At 41.6% G+C, this 17,158-nt stretch overlaps 2 protein-coding genes across 2 annotated transcripts; one reads left to right on the forward strand and one right to left on the reverse strand.

Moving 5' to 3' along the window:
• The first annotated feature begins 1,779 nt into the window (after positions 1 to 1,779).
• LOC117752684 (neurexophilin-1-like) lies at positions 1,780 to 3,333 on the forward strand. Its single transcript, XM_034570237.1, has 2 exons — positions 1,780 to 1,878; positions 2,382 to 3,333. The coding sequence occupies exons 1-2, from the start codon at positions 1,819 to 1,821 to the stop codon at positions 3,126 to 3,128; spliced, it is 807 nt and encodes a 268-aa protein (XP_034426128.1). The 5' UTR covers positions 1,780 to 1,818; the 3' UTR covers positions 3,129 to 3,333.
• Positions 3,334 to 4,818: 1,485 nt separating this feature from the next.
• LOC117752691 (speckle-type POZ protein) lies at positions 4,819 to 16,279 on the reverse strand. The gene is made up of 10 exons (XM_034570253.1): positions 16,147 to 16,279; positions 10,596 to 10,798; positions 10,389 to 10,510; positions 9,986 to 10,137; positions 9,733 to 9,860; positions 9,465 to 9,642; positions 9,279 to 9,334; positions 8,469 to 8,591; positions 7,281 to 7,423; positions 4,819 to 6,090 (listed from the first exon to the last, which is right to left on the reverse strand). Exons 2-10 carry the CDS (start codon positions 10,671 to 10,673, stop codon positions 5,946 to 5,948), a joined length of 1,125 nt encoding a protein of 374 aa, XP_034426144.1. The 5' UTR covers positions 10,674 to 10,798; positions 16,147 to 16,279; the 3' UTR covers positions 4,819 to 5,945.
• Positions 16,280 to 17,158: the final 879 nt, after the last annotated feature.

A 17,158-nucleotide genomic window follows, 5' to 3' on the forward strand; every position in this document is an offset into this window, starting at 1 on the left:
TAAGTTCCTGTTAAATCTAAGAGCACATTCGTGTTTGTTTGACCGACACCTGACCTTCATCTCAATAAGGCAAATTAACTCTATCCACCACAAAATAAGGTTTTAATGTACATGTTAATTAAGTACACTCGTTTTTAAAAACACAGTCACTAGAAATGAAAGTAAACATTGCTTTTGATTCAGTAAGATTTGCGTGAGACAGTCGTCCCTCAACATATGATAAGAGCAAAATTACACGAGGTTCCTAGTGAAACTGTCGCAGGTCAGTGGAGGTCAGTTGAGTGAAGCAAAGACAAGGCACTTTTATTTGTAAAGCACATTTCATTCAGTCAAGGTGCTGAACAGGATCATTAAAAACAACACAGAGACAAAATTAAAATAAATCACTTTAAGATCAGAAACCACAGTTTAGATCAATTGTATTATTATTACAAAAGATGTTAAATAGAGCAGAATAAAAGAGGTCAAAGAAATAAAAGGTATAAGTCCCACTTTTATTGGGGTTCATGCATTTTTTACACTCTCTTTTAAAACATATCTCACAAAAAGATCCAGAACACGTGTTCTCAGCTGGTGGAGGTGTCGTGCTTCTCTCGCAGAGAGAGACGTTATCCTCATAAAGCTCAGACTGGAAAACTACCAGATCTGTAAGCATCACTCCAACAATCAGATGGATTTTATCTCGTTATCACTTTATCACTCAAGAATTTGCCTTTTCTTTTAAATGCAACTGACACGTGGGACAAAATGCAGCACAGCCTCAAATAAAGTTCACTTCTGCCCATTTGGTCATTTCAGAAATGTGATTTTAAACCTTCCAAGTTCTGGTTGTAACTGTATTTTTTACTTTACATTTTTGGGCCTATTATTTGAACGTTAACAACACACAAACTGAAACTGAAGCACACTTTACAAAGTAAAAATTAATAAATGAATCATTAAATAATTAAATAATTAACAACACAATACAGAATTAGAGCTGGATATTTGAAGCAGCGGTCATGTTTCTTTTGGCCCTTACATAAAGCCACAGGCACATTTCACACTGTGAAATGTGCCTGTGGCTTTATGTAAGGGCCAAAAGAAACATGACCACTTGGCACCACAGCTTGATCACATATAATAACAACATTTCAGCTAATCCTTTCATAGCGAGCAATCTAAACTCTCATATTCAGGGCTGGGCCTGTTGTATAATCTAGTGCCACCAGTCTTTCCTGTGCTGAAAGTTTCTGTCCTGCATACGACATGATTAGCTCCACACCTTCCTCTGTGAAGAAGTATCAGGATTATTCTGGATCCTGTATTTTGTCTCTAACAGAAGACATTTTGTTTTCCTGAGGCTCATGAACTGTAGTTTATGTCGGGAAAGTCTCATCAAATGTGGCAGCACTTATTGTTTCTGGCCACAAGATGGCAGTGTTACATTTGCCTTGTACACAACATGAAAGGGAAAAATGAATATTTTTCAATCAAACAGAAATTAATGCAAGGTGACATTCAGTGGGGGGGGAAAGAGGGAAGGGGAGGAGCTACAGTGTGATAGTGTTAACATTGCATATCCTTAAAGAATTGTGTGTGTGTGTGTGTGTGTGTGTGAGTGAGAGAGAGAGAGAGAGAGAGAGTGAGAGAGTGAGAAAGGGGTGAAGCAGAGAGAAAGTAAAAGTGTTAAAAATCTCCAGATCTGGAGTGTGTGATGCTGAGGCTGCAGCTCTCTCTCTCACACACACACAGGCTCCTGCTGGTCTTTCATGTGGATGTATCTTTAACCAGCTTCACGTGAGAGTGGATGGATCTTCTTGTAAGATTTGATGCAATATGAAGCTGCTCGCCGGCCGCTGCTTCACGTGGATCCTTCAGAGAGGAGTCTTTTGTTTGGTGAGTAAAGAAAAGCCGGAGACACTAAACACAAATTAGATGTAGGGAAAGTATTATTCACTGTGTGTATTCACTGGATACAGACATTTAAATTGATTTCTTTATGCAATTGTTTCCAGCTATATTTTGCATTTTTTCATTATAGGACTCTAAATTATTATTTTCCAGTTTCACATGCGAAAATTCCTGATAAACTATTTAAATTGTGTTGCATTTTTATAATTTCATCCATGTGTATAGGAAAATCACCTACAATATTCTTACAGACCTGTTGATTTTAGATTTTTAAGAACATTATTTATGACCGTACGTCTTTAATTATTTTCCATCCTGGTGTTTCTGATGTAAGTTTTCCTTCTTTCTTAGTTACACATGACAAGTTTTTGTAAAATCTATATTTTTTTGTGAATTGGAATGCCATGTTTAGCCTTTCTATTTCTTTTTCTTGTTTTAAATTTACTTCCAGTTGTACCTGATGTCTAATTCCTCCCTTACGTCTGTAGTTGGTCCTTGGGCAACGTCATCATGGCGTCTTTACCTTGGACCACAGAGCATCAGCTGAGCTCAAGAGAGACCAGGAGGATTCTTCACAGAAGAACCAGGAGCCTCAAACTCGGAGACTGATTCAAAACACCAAACTCCCCAACAGCCCCTTCATCCCTCTTTCAAAACAGGGACTTTGGGAAATACTTGGAGGAAACTCCCAGTCCCACTCCAACTCGTCCTTAAAAATCAAGCTGCGGCCGATAACGAAGGTTCATGGAACTTCTAAATTCTCCAGGAAGTTTAGTTGGGGAGACTTTTACTCAAACATCAAGACGGTCAAACTGAACTTGCTGATAATGGGGAAGATCGTGGACCACGGGAACGGCTCTCTCGGAGTGTACTTCCGCCACAACTCCACAGGTGTGGGCAACGTCTCCATCAGCCTCGTGCCTCCCATGAAAGAGGTGGAGTTCGACTTGGAGCGCCAAAGTGTGGTCAACCCCAAAGACTCCAAGACGTTCAGCTGCAGGGTGGACTACGAGAAGACCGAACGCAACAAGAAGGTGATGCTGTGTAACTACGACCCGTCGAAGACGTGCGACCAGGAGCAGACCCAGAGCCACGTCACCTGGATGTGCTCCAAACCCTTTCAGGTCATCTGCATCTACGTGTCTTTCTACAGCACGGACTACAGGCTGGTTCAGAAAGTCTGTCCCGACTACAGCGACCACAATCCAGGAGCCCTCCTGCCCACAGGAGGTTGATGTCTCAGTAGATCCAGTTTCCAGCTGTTCTGACACTGTGGTGGATGTTTTTGATGTAGCATTTCTCTCGATATATTTTCATGTCTTGCATTTGACTAAATACTGTGATTTACATGCTTGAGCACAATATATTTCTTGTTGTAGACTATAAGAGTTGTATTGGCCTGCTTTTTTAAAGACATGCATAAAACTAGTGCTGTAATTTAGAATTCTTCTCACTGTGTTGGTCAACATGATTAGTTGATTAATTGATTGGATAAAAAGAATGATTAAAAACTTATGACATTTGATCATTTTAGTCATTTTTCATGAAAAGGTTTTAGAAAAACAACCACGTTACTTGTGTCCAGCTGCTCATGAAAAACTGAACCTTATCTGTTTGAAAATTGTATATCTTTTGGTTTTTGACTTGTGATTGAACAAAACAAGAAATTTTAAAATGTCACCGTCCCCTTTGGGAAACTGTGACGTAGGTAAGATGCTGCGTTCAAGGCTTGACTGAGGTGAAGGTTTCAGGGGGACCAGAGTTCAGCAGGGGTCCTGGAATAAATTGGGTGTTTTACAGATTTGCTGATGTCAGTTGTGGCTTTTGCTTCAACGGCGACAACTAAACTACAAATCAGCCAAAGGTCTGAGCTTCAGTTAACTCAGGACCATCGTAAACCTGAAGGTTTACACACATACACGAGTTAAATGTTTACAATAAAACACAACTGTAGGTATTAGATGGTAGCTGTTGAGCATAGACTGTAAATAAAGATGGACGACATGACTGCTCCCCAAAAGTGAAGCCAATGCGTCTTGATTGTCCCCTTGTGGCTGGCTGTCGTATTGGTCATAGACCCAACCTCCTCCATGTTAGTGGACTTAAATAAATAAAAAAGAAATTCTCAAAAATGGTTTCTGTCATTTTAGGTAGTTCCTCTCATACTGATGTTTGTTCACGTAACTGGTGTTTTCAATTAGTTATTTGATGCTGTAAAAACAGGGCGAGTCATCATGATTGACAGCTGAGACTGACTCACGATTGGTCGAGTGCATGTATGGGCGGCTCCATGGCGACTCTGGCCCCAAATGCACAAGATGACATCGTTTGTATTCTGGATATTTTGGCTTCATGATAAATTCCAAGTGAAACTTCTGCGGGGGGGTTTTTTAATGACAACTAAAGGTAAAAAAATTCATCACATTAGTTTACACAAAAATACCCGGACAAATGTTTGCATTGCATTCAATACAAAATAGTTGTGGTTTATTTTTTTTGGGAACAAAAAATGGCAACAACTAAGTGTCACTTCTCATGACCAGCGATATCTACAGGAAAGAAACAACGATGGTTCCTTCTTTCGATTTACCATTTCCCACCAGGTTTCAAATGATAACTTCAAATGTATTTCATGTGGTTCTCCATTGTTTCACATTCTGTCTTTTCTGAACATTAAAACGTGTTCATTTCAATTTCACTTCCCCCCTCAGTCTTCATGCCTGCAAAGAAAACACTTGTCCACTTCTTTCTCGCTCAATTTCATGTTCAAAAATGCTTTTTGTTTTACACAGCTTCAAAAAACACTAGTGTCTGTACAAATTCCTATGAAAAAAATAGAAATGACAGTTCTGAGGGGAAAAAGAACAAATAAGGAATTTGTCATTAAAGAACATTAACATGCCCGACTGAATCTGTTATTTCGGAACTATTTCTGGACATTTCATTTCTCCTCCACTTGTTTGTCTGGTGACACCTTGGATTGCATTTTCTCTCAAGGGCTACAAAGACAGATCCACACACACAATACTGTTTCCCCAAGAATGACGTCCAGTTGTGCGTTGCTGTTTTCCTGTATCCTCTCAACACTGGCTTTTTAAAAAAAATGAAAACGGACGCAGATGAAGCTTGGAGAGCTCTGTATGGGAGTGTCTGTGTTGTTTTTGTCACTTGCTGATAAATCTTCTTAAAGGGAACTTGTTCTTGGTGGTCCAGCTGCGTCTTTAGTCCATGAAGCTTGCTTCAATGTGTGCTTGCCTACAGTATTTCTGCATTACTGCTGGTAAGGGTTGACAAGGTGTAACCTGTGACTTTAGTGCAATGTTTTCCCAACGTCATTTAGGAAAACGATTTTGATTTTGTCCCATTTTCTGCTTTTTTGTGACTAGCCCTTGGTTGTCTTTCTCGGGGGGTGTGGGCTTCTAGTTTGTAACCAACAGGCCCACGACTTCTTTTTCTGTCCCTCATGGACCCATATGTCCTTAAGATCAGGGGCTTCTCCACCTGCTCAACTCCAAGCTCTAAGAACTGCGCGAAAAGAAGCCTTATGATTAAAGTCGACAGTTTAGACTTAATTTATCTGCACTTTTCCTTTGAGCCTTTGAAATGTCCAGACACTCGTCTCTTCGCTGGGTTCTCGTGTTCAGTTCTTCCTTCTGATCGGATTCCAAAGTAGGAACTAGCAGGATGTCGAAGGATTTCATTTTCACACGCGGAAAAGAGCACAACGTCAGATCTCACTACGCCAGAGCCGAGGAGAAAAAGGGAAGGTTGTTGTGATTCTTTTGTAAACGACAAACATCCACTTCACAAGCCCACCTGTCCCTCTCTTCCTCCTCCTCCTCCTCCTCCCTCTTCTTCTTCTTCCCTCCATCTTTAGAAGAGACTAAATACAGCAGGTTTGCATGGGGCAGAAGGGGGAGATTTGGGGGAGGCTGTAGGTAGTGTAGTAGGTAACAGCGAGGGGAAGGTTTGTCCCTGTGTGTTTGAGAGGGGGGGTCTCTGTGTATGTGTGTAGGTGCGTATGAGTATGTTGACGCCTTGCTGTGAGGCTGTTAGGATTGTTTGAGGCGCTTGCGTGGGGGTCCGAGGAAAGGGCACTGAGCGGACGCCAGGGAGCGGTAAGCCTCGGCCACCAGGTGAGGATGAGACGCGACCATGGACTTCCAACCGGCGGTCTCCATCACCTCGGCGGCGTGGCTGGAGGACGAGGAAGAGAGACAGAGAGACAACAGTCAGGGGAAATCAATTTGTGTAAATAAATACAGTGCTGCATCTAAAGACTAAGTTCATCATCGATTTATTTGATGATTATTTTCTTGATTATACAAACGCAAGATCATATTTTTTTTTTTTTTTTTTTAAAGGTACTAGTCCAGTTAAGTCTCTCACAGTTGTTTAGCTGGGAGCTACACTGGAGACTCGTGTAATGTGGTTTCCTGCTGCACAGGAAATGATGAAAGCGTTTGCCGTCGTCTTTATTGCACAACCAGACTGAACTGAAGTCATGAGTCAAGCAGCCAAGATTCATCGCTGTCACAGCTGATGTGAGAGAAGACAAAAGTCTGAAGAAAATCATTTAGCGAGTTTCCAGAGCCTGACAGTCGAGTGTGAGAGTCTGTGGTAGATTGACAAACCCCACTAATCAGATCAACATCATGTTTTAATTGTAATATCTCTGGTTTCACTTTTACGTGTATTATTTAATTATTAGGACTCTTTTCTCCTTGGATTAGCAGCATCTCAGAGAAATTGGAATTGAAAATCTTTGAAAAAGTTTATTTGTGACACAGAACTGCAGGTGTCAGAAGTCTAGAAGTTAAACATTTAGATTTAAATTTGGTTAATATTTTTCATTGGCAAATTACTTAGATGATTAATCAATTTATAAAGGGTTAGGGTTATTTTCTCTGTCAATCCACTAATCTACTGGTTGTTTCAGTTCTGTGAATATAAATCCTGAACCATGTGTAGCGAGGGGAGAGAAGCAATCTGAAGAGATTTGTGTGAGATGAACATTCGTGCTGACACATTTCCTAAGGTACGTTCTATCACACGTTCGTCTGAGTCAACAGAGGAGGGGACGGCCGACCGAGTGAGGAGTCAGGTTGCCCTGATCCCTCAGAAAGCCTCTACAGGATTTAATAATATCCGACAGACTACTTGAGGAAGGGACATGTGAAATTAGATTAACTGTGACACCAAGACATGAGTGGAGAGGATGAGACTGGGTCCTGCCACAGTCGGTAATGATGCGGAGATAAAGAGGAGAGAGATATAACAAATCGACAGAGACAAAATGTGCAGCGGACGCTGGATGAGAGTTTGTGAAACGCTGCTTGAAACTCAATTAGAAGTGGTGAAAAGCTCCTTCCTGCGTGTGAACTCACTAGTTGATGAAGTCGACGGCCTGTGTTTTGAGCTGGTCGGCGCTGTGCAGGTCGGCCAGGATGAGGATCTCAGCAGCGTTTTCCACAGACAGACTGGTGCACAGAGCGTCCTCGCACATGACCTTCAGTCTCTCCAGAGCATACTAACAGAGAGAGGAGAGAAGGTTAACACACTTCCCTTCTTCATTGCTATTCAGTTATTCACAGAAATGATCTTTGAGTTCAAAATGACAGTGAAACCTCAAATATGTATTTCGTTTTTAAGATGCAGGACTAAAGAATAAACATTTCAATGCTCCACCTCTGAAGGAAACTGAGCCTAGAAGTAATTCTCCCATTTGGTTTCACAGTCCGAGGAGTGAGATCAGCGTGAAATCATCCAACTGTCTCTTGGAATCCTGATGGTTTGCTGCGACAGGGTTTGTGCACTGCTACTATCTTATTACCTTGTAGGAAATATTGGAAATCTCAGTGTTCGCTGTAAGCCTGCAACATATGAGGAGAATCTGCAATGTGTGATAACTTTGTTCAATATTGTAATGATGTGACTTACGATAAACAAAGTGTGTATGAGAGCTCCTTTGTATTCTTCTGTCCTTGTGGTAGGAAACCTTACAGTCACCAACCAGCTGACCCGGATAACTGAGGGTCGCTGATGGCGAGCTGCGGCTTCATCTGATTGGTCAAATGGTGCGAGTGCCTCTGAGAAGTCAAATCTCCTCATGTGGTGTGTGTCAGTGCAGGGTTTTTCTCTACAGCTTTTAGACAGGAAGAGCATTCAAGAGGCAGGACCTGATGTATAAATCCATCAAACATGTCAATAAACTAAATCATATTTCTAACATGGAAACACTGAGTAATGTTGAATTCCAGATGAGTCATCGACTCTAAAACGACATTTTAAGACGATCAATCATTTTAAGATGAATCTTCGTCCAGACAAGCTTTTCAGTTCTGTATCAGAAATGATCTCGATCCAAACTGACAGAATTGAAAATCATATCACAGTACATCACATGACCAGCCACATACACTGGCCAGGTTATTGCCGGTGTAGGAGGAAGCAGATTGTCTATTTGACATAAATGAATGATGAGACATGAAACCACTTCAACAATCTACAACCGAGTCCAGTTACCATCAAATTAACTCTTCTTGGACAAATATATGAAGGTAGAAATGAATTACCTTGTCAGCTGCTGCCAGCAAGTCGTCAGCCATCTTGTCCAGGTTGGGAGCCTTGTCTGTGTAGATGAAGCACATCATCTCTTTAAACACCTCAGGCTCCACGTCGTTGATCTCCACACGGTTCTGACAACAGACAAAGAACGAAGCAGAGTTAGACCAAAACAATTCACCGTGACACAAGCTTCAGCTGCTGTGATGGAGAAGGTACAAACAGGAAAAAGTAATCTTACAGCAAAGAAAGAAATGTAAATCCATCTTGTATCACTTAAGCCATTTATCTGAATTATTATTGCATTATTATTATTAATTTAAATTGTTTTTCATGATAATTCAATGAGTAATTGATTGGAAATAATACCAGACAATTTGGTTCTATTTGCTGGACATTCAAAACATAATTGGAAATACATGTTTGCCTTGTGTTCTATCCATTGCTTCTCAGGAAAATAAAAAAACTCCACATTTTGAAATGTTTGATTCCTTCAGACGGCCTTGTTTTCAAAAAACATCAGAGCGGCTTCTCCTGCAATTTCATTTCTTGCAGTCACGTGCACAAATAGGAAAAAAAGCAATTCTCTGCTTCTGCGGCTTTGTCAGTGAAGGATGAATCCTGACCCTCGTGTACAGCAGGACAATTTCATTTCAGGTGGGTGCTATCATTCAGTTTCACCAAACAGCTTTGTGCTGCGGCCATTTGACAGCACACGATCCTTTACTCACTTTAACCCTTCAACACAGCAGTGGAAGTCTGAGCTGGAACAAAACAAATTTATTTCTAAGAGTAAAAAAGCTCTAGGACATTGGGCTCACCTTTTTGCTCTCCTCCATCTCGTGCTCAAACATGGCGCTGAATACAGGGGAGCGGGCTGAAAGCAGTGTTGTGGAGAAGGATTAGCACAACAGCATAAAACATTAATGTGGGAGTAATTGTGGGATTAAACGTCGGTCAGAGGGCAACGTAAGAGCAAAGACAATAGAGGTGACTCATGTTTGTACCTGCCAGGATGGCTTTGTGGGCCTGAAACTCCTGACCGGCCACACAAAGGGAACAGTCTGTGAAACGCGAGTTCTCCCACAGCCCCCCCAGCTCGTCTGCTAGCCGGCAGTCAGGCACCTTCACCATGTTCATGGTGTTCTGACCAGATATGTTGACTGAGTCTTGCACTACACTCACCTGGAGGAGAGAGAGAGATTCAATGAGATGCAAGACAGAACTCTCTGCGTGCTTTAAAACAACAAAAGTTGAACAAGAAGAGGCATCTACCTCACAGAAGAGTGTGAGCTTGTCATCAGGTAGAAGACCGTTGGCCTCATCTAGGAGGAAGTCTCTCCGGATGAACTTTTTAAAGCCCCAGTCCTTCCCCTGGACGAAGCGATATGCTCTCTGGCTTTCTGCAGACAGCCGGGACACAGAAGTCAAAGACATAAGTCAAAGTAATCTTAAAAAAGTACAAGTCCATGCGACTCTTTAATGGCCTCTGTCACAGCTAAACGTTTGTTGTAAGCAGCTGACTCACCCATAGCTTTGGTCTCCTCTCCCTTGGCGTTGAGGATGGAGAACTTGAACTTGGCGCGCACCTCGGCCTTCGGACAGCTGACCAGCAGCAGGTAGAGAGACAGGTAGTCTTTACTCTCCTCATCTAGGCCCTTGGGATTCACTCGCAAACACCTGATCGTGGTGAAAGTTTCAGAAATTAAGATCTCTAGTAAAGGGGATAGAGTTAGTAATGCATTAATCATTTGATCAAAACGATCTGAGAAGTCACAAGGTTCTGCTTTGCAACTTTAAAATTGGGTGTAGACATAAGAAAAGGACAGAAAGCCAGTAATAAAAAACATGTTGGACTTTCTAGATGTTTCTTAGACTAAAATACTGGACATTTGAATAAGATGAAACCAGGCAGCATCTTTCCCACTTACCATTTCAGCTTGTCATTGGCCCCTGAAGAGAAGGTGGAGCTCTTGATGACCTCACCCATCTCCTCACGACAGAAGCTGAAGTTGTTTATGGTCCACATGTAAGAGAACTTCACCACTTTGATCTGGTGGGTAGACGCACAAAATACACGCATAAAGTCAGCAAAACATAAGTGGTGACAAGAGCGTGCTCTGTGGGGTCACTTTTACCTGTGTGTAGCACCAGCTCTCGGCCACTGGCCCGCTGGACATTTCCGCAGGGGGAGGGGGACTCGGGACTCTTGACATTGCCAGCGTGACAGAAGGTGTGGGGGCAAGAGGGTGAGGGGGATGAATCCGTCACTTCCACTCGTCAACGTGCTGTCCTGACGTCCATCTGCATCAGCACACGCCAGATGGAAGCAGTTTGCCCCCTAGAAACAGACAATGCGGCTGTGATTAACTGATGAGACGAGGAATTAATCCCACCTCCTTGAAGTTCCTAGGAAAGTCTGGCCAAGCCTGAAACTCATTCTTCAAACACAAACTCCTTAACTTGTTTATTTCTGCAACAACATCAAAGCCTTTGAACCTCGAACACAGGCAAGCAATCCCAGAAAACCATGCCTTAACACAAAGCACAACTTATTGTGATGCGACACACAAACACAGCACCTTCCATTAATCCAGTTTCTTTTAATTCATGTGGCCCCATGGTCTGCTGCTTGGGTTTGTGGTGATGAGGAGAGGAGAATGGTCCCTGACCCATCGGGGGACAGCAGCAGATCGATGGCTCGTGTCTCTTTTAAGATCAATAACCTCTACAATTGCAATTAAGTCTCAAAAATCAACTGTAAATAAACAAGTCGTCTCACAGGACTTTGGTGGGGGTCGCAGGCACTCGTTCAATCCAAGGTTCCCAAATAACCTTCAAGTCATAAAGGAAAGAAATGAAAATCTGGTCAGCTAAGACTATTTGATGCTACAAAATATTTAATCCTTGGAAGACTGAGTTTTGTGTCCATCTCTCAAAGGGTCAGTTAACTATTCTTGAGCTAAAAAGGCTTTTTACAAGGCTTTCACATTTATCCTGTGAATTGTTTGCTTGTGTGACAAACTGCTGCCAGCTTTTTGTCCCCACAGCATGTTTCTACCACACAGGACAGTGAGGGGGGGGGGATAATAATGCAACATTCATGCCTGTATAAAAAAGGCCACTGAGTCTAAACAACAGAAAACGACCCACGACAGATGACTGGTTCTGCCCGGTTCCAAGTCTGTCTTTACAAAATTCAATGAATGAAGAACCAACCAATCTTTTCCATTCCTCAACACTGGCCACCGGTAAGATGGAGTGAGACGATGAAGATAGAGGAAGGTGGCACAGGGGAAGAAAATGAAAAGTAAAGTGATAGAGAAGCCAAATGGAAAAACAGGTGGCGAATGAAAGATTGGCCACCGTCTGCAGGACCAATGCGAGGAGATAAATTGCCACAAACAGAGGTTAGATGGAGAGAAAGGAAAAATCAAACAGGGGTATGAGAAAGGAATAAAAGCCTGAGTATTGGGCTGATGAAGACGCACACTGCATTAAAGACAGCGAGTTCATTAACAGTGAAATATCACAATAACTTAAAGTTGTAGCAGCATTCAGTAAATAAACCTCATTTTTCATACAGTTTTTTTTTTTTTTTTACAAATAGCCATTCAGTGTATTACATAATCTATAGTTTAGTTTTATTAGTAGAGGCAAAGTCCACCGTTCCCACGCTACCCACACACACGAGATCACCGCACGCTGATGTCAGCGTCACTGTTACCTGATCGCTCTCTTCACTTTGTGTCAGAGCAGAATTGAGGAACTGCTAACTGAACATTTTCCACTGTGATCACTCACCAAAAATGCACCTCAAAAGCAAAACGTGGTCATTTTCTGCAGTATTTTCACGTAACCACATTCACAGTGAATGAGCAGTTTCCATTGACGCCCTCCAACACGATGATCGTGAATAAAATCAGTATCAACCTACACCAACGTCACAAGAACCCATCAGTCTCCAAGAACACAAGCTACCACTAGAAGAGGTCAAAGGCTAAAGGCGAATACGTTTTTATAGTTGCCAGCTGAACTTTAACCAGACGATCTACACACTTATCACCAATACACAGTACATTGATTATCTGTGTGTCCAATAATAATAAAAAAGTTATACCTGGCAAGGTTTGTAAAATTACAAGGGCTACAAGTAAAATCCATTCACAGTAGATGGCAAAAATATTCAACAAACAAGAACTCTATTCTATGAATCCTTCAATCTGATACTTTTGTTTTTTCTTTTCTACATTGACCCTGGGAAACCAGACAGACTAGATCTCACGGTTGTAGCTGCACTAACCCAGTTACTAAAAGCACAACCACATGATGCAAATCTCCTCTAATCCACTGAGACGTCACATTGTATGTGCAGACTTCATTGATATGCCTCGGAAATCAGCACTAATTCAACTGTTGTGAGCTACATTTTCAGGAAGATAAAAATAAAAAGGAATTCCTCCATATCTCTGAAACTCCATCTGAAATTCCCGAATGTTTATCTGTGAGAATATAATACATAAGGTGGCAGTTATGACCACAATGCCTTTTTTCTCCTGACATTTCACTCCGCAGATCAAAAAAAAGGAGGAGAAATCAATCTCTGCTCCAAATTAAAGACAGGAGGTGTGGAGCCATTTCAGACGGCAATTTCCAAGGGGGATGAAAAAATTGCAACCCCTTGTCGAAGTGTCAGTGAACACAATGTCTATTTCCAAAGCTTTGGTCTTGGAGGACTGCAGTAAGCCACAGACAAACCTTAAAACTATAATTGGTACAGGGACTGGGGATCAATTGCACAGCGCGTGCTGGGCCTCTATGGGAGTGATTTCATATTCTGCCCTTGGTCATGGTGCTCTTCCTTTCCTAAAAACTCAATCTCAGAAAGGTATGAACTATTGATTTTGCTGCAGCGATCAGCTTGCCTCGCTCGCATCCTTGACTTTGTGCAGACTCACAATTACACTGAAGGGGATTTGACGGGGCAAGAAAAGCATTAGCACCCAGGCTTCACCGTGCTGCCTGCACTGCTTCACTAACCCCCCCCCCTCACTTCACGAGGCATGGGAGGTTAAAGGGAGGAGGGAACTCAATGCATATCTAATGTCTCCAGTCACCTGCGTCATACCATTACAACACTAACACTTGACATGTTGGCCTGCAAGACCAGACACCCCTGCAGGCTGTAAGTAACACTCAAAGTGATATTAAAACTTCAAAAGGGGATTTAGCTTCACACCAGAGCAGAGGAACTATACTCTCACAAAATTAGAATGTGATTTCCCCTGGAAAGTTCATAGTTTACAATTTTAGAGAGTAATCTGGTTTGCCTGAAGTCCCCAGGTGTCTATCTCTCTTCTAATTCCAGGAACCTCTGTCTGTGTGTCCTAGTCATATCTCGAGAACAGTTCATCTTATCGGCTTCACACTTGTTACTTGTGTTGTTAAGTGCAGTGTGGAATTTGTGTCGAAGCTTAAGTGACGTTGTCGCTCACGACAACATTTGTTTCTTCAGTTCGGGGCTCTACATACTGAGTGGAGCTTCACTGAACTGTGAATAAACAGGTGAACAGCTCTTTGTGCAGCTTCAGGGTTCTGAGGGACTGAGTCTTTACTTGCCTCGGCTCAATCACTGTTACCGTCTCAAGAGGGAAAACAGGAACAGTCATGAGCACAGGCCAAGCAAACACCAGGCATGTTTAGAATGTGCACTGCACTAGTTCACAACAATGTCCTGATGTGTAACACTGACAGGCTCTTGGCAAACTTACTTTTACTTCACTGAAACATTTCACTTGAGCGATGTTCCAATCAAAAGGTGGATTAGTCTTTGCCACTGACATGCGTATGTTGTTCAGCAGGAATGCAATTGGATTGAATGCATCTCCCTCTGAAACAACAATGACCTAAAATCCACATTTGCCAAGACGGTAACAGATGTTTCAGGCTGAAATGAGGCTCGACCTCAACGTTCATTTAAAAAAAAGTTTCCATAAATCAACGACAGTATTTTAATGATGCAAACAAAGGAACGTTTTCGCACGTGATCACCAGAGTTCCCCTTGATACTGTTCATGCCATTGTGAGGGCTGAAAAACAGAGCCACGCATTTTAACTGATAGTAATTAGCACAGATCATTGTTACGAAGGCCTGTAATTATATGACTTGACATTAATTTACTTAGGTGTGATATATAATACTGTGATACTGATATATTGAGCTACCAATGTTTTAATAATTAGGGATGGAAAAATATATTTCTGTTAAAATACACAAAATGCTATTACATGACACTGACCTGTAATCTTCCCCATTACATTTATTTTTTTACCTGAAAATAGTAAACACAAATTAATTGGATTTTTTTCAGCTAAATTGAGTAATGTTTACTCAGAGTATGAAAACAGATGAACTCTGGAAAAACTTCAATTAAAAAGCCATTTCAAAACGATGTAGCCTTTTAAAATGGGTAACAACTAAAAGAATGTGACATTTGCTTGTACGTCTTTTATCGTATATTGATCATTTGAAATGCATGAACAGTAAGTAAGTAAGAAGTCTTGGATGAAAGCACGTAAACGTTCCCTTAGACAAACACCCCTCTTCCATCAAACCGAACCAAGTGACAGTGCTGGTTTGAAACTGGTTTTGCGAACCTTTTAGGAACCAGTTTGCTTTTCCAGCCACACAATTACATCACCATAAACCTCACCGTGTGCCTCATGTTTAAATTAACTCACGACCTTGCACTTATTATACATCATATTAAATTATACATGTATTCATTCATTCATTCACACCATCCTGACTCCGACAACAGACAACTTAGTCACAGACTTTACAAAAAACACTGATTGTCTAATAGTTTCCACCAAAGCACAAACTGTGGTGAAGCCATTTGTTTTAAAGTTCTTGGTTGCACAGATGAATATTACAATCTTCATAATGGACATTTTCTAAAGATATCGTGCTGGATTACATTAGATTATACTCTCACCTCCTGCACGGATGCATGGGCAATAAAAACAAGAATAAATAACATAAATCATTACATCATAATCACTGAACCAACCAACCTGCAGCCTCGAATTAGCCATAAAGTTTAACTTTAAGAAAACATGTGATGAAGGCCCAGGACGTGTGTCCTCTCACTCCTGAACCCTACTGAGGAAACACAACACGTACATCATGCTTTTAACCCAAAGTCTGAAACGCGTGAACCCTTCTGTTAAGATACGTGTTTACTTGGAGGAGGCTGTTGTTGGGGACACAGAGTCAGACAGTGGGTGGAGGCGGTGACAGTAGCAGGTAGTCAACCTGCTAGCAACACAGATAAAGAAGTGTTTTCTTTTACTTTTAACTTGGCTCCTTGCTTCAGCTGCACGTCAACACAAACCGTGCGTCCAGAGCGGAAACACACGTGGACACCAGCGCCTGGTTCTTCAGTCAAATAAACCACACGAACCGATGTTAGCTCGATGGCTAACTCCCCCCCACCCCACCCCCGAGCTAGCTGTCCAGTTAGCCCGGTTCCTGTAGCAGCTAATCTGAGCCAAACAAAAAAAAAAGGTCGTGGAAAGAACCACAGACACCGCGCGTCAGTGAGCAACGCGGTAACACACGTGCCGCGTGTTCACGTGTTGTGTCGCCACGTCGCCACCTGGTTGTGTATTTAGCGCCACACTCACCTTTGTGTTGGGTTTAATTATAACGGTGGTCGTCCGGGATCTTGTGTTGTTGTTAGCTAGCAGGCTAGCTGTCTTCATGAGGGGCAGACATGGGCAGGGTCATCTCACGACCAGCGCCCCCTGCTGCACGGGAGGGGTTTCATTTCCAGGGAATAGTGGGAAATAAAAAGAGATGAATGGGAAATAATAATGTTATGGAGTTTTATGATTTATATTCTGAATCAAGGGTCAGAAATTATCTTACAGAGCCACAACAGGTTATTTAATACTAATAAATAAAAGACGCTTCAACACTGACTGAATGAAAGTGTTGTAAATTTAGATTAATGTATTAGAAAATACCGTTTTACTTGCAAGCTATTTGCATTTGGGATGCAAATTATATTGGTTATATTAAGTTTAATCAAAACCTGTACATAGAGTCTGATGTTACCTACAGGAAACTTGGGAACAATTATTTTAGTGTTTTGATGCTTTTCTTGAGGTTGAATATTCATGTCACATGATTTAACCCACGAGCTGCTACTTTCCCAAATTAAACCACAGTGTATTTACAAATATTTCTTGCTATCTAATTGGGTTTGGTCTTTATTTATATATTTTTGCACATTAGTCAAAAAGTCTCTACCGGTCATTCCCATGGATGCACTGCCTCGGTTTAATTTTCACCATCACTGACGGCTAATTTATCTTAATTTAATCAGCAGGGTAGATGAGCTATTGCCGTACGCCAAGATTAACACCAAGATTAAGGGATATTGACTGTTGAAGGTTGAATTTAATTAAGATGTGAACGGCATTAATCTCTGGATTCATCAGCTCAGCTTGAATGTGTCTCTAATACATCTCTGTCCTCATGTTCACATACTAACGTCTTTGCAGTCACTGGGTTCTCTGCTGATGAATTGTGATAGTAAACTTCTAATGTCAAAGAGGTGTTAGTTCTTAATGGCTACAAATTAAGCACAGAGAACAGGGAACTTTATTTCAATATTTATTCATTTTCAAAGAC

The sequence above is a fragment of the Hippoglossus hippoglossus genome, chromosome 19 (assembly GCF_009819705.1).
Source record: "Hippoglossus hippoglossus isolate fHipHip1 chromosome 19, fHipHip1.pri, whole genome shotgun sequence".
NCBI lineage: Eukaryota > Metazoa > Chordata > Actinopteri > Pleuronectiformes > Pleuronectidae > Hippoglossus > Hippoglossus hippoglossus.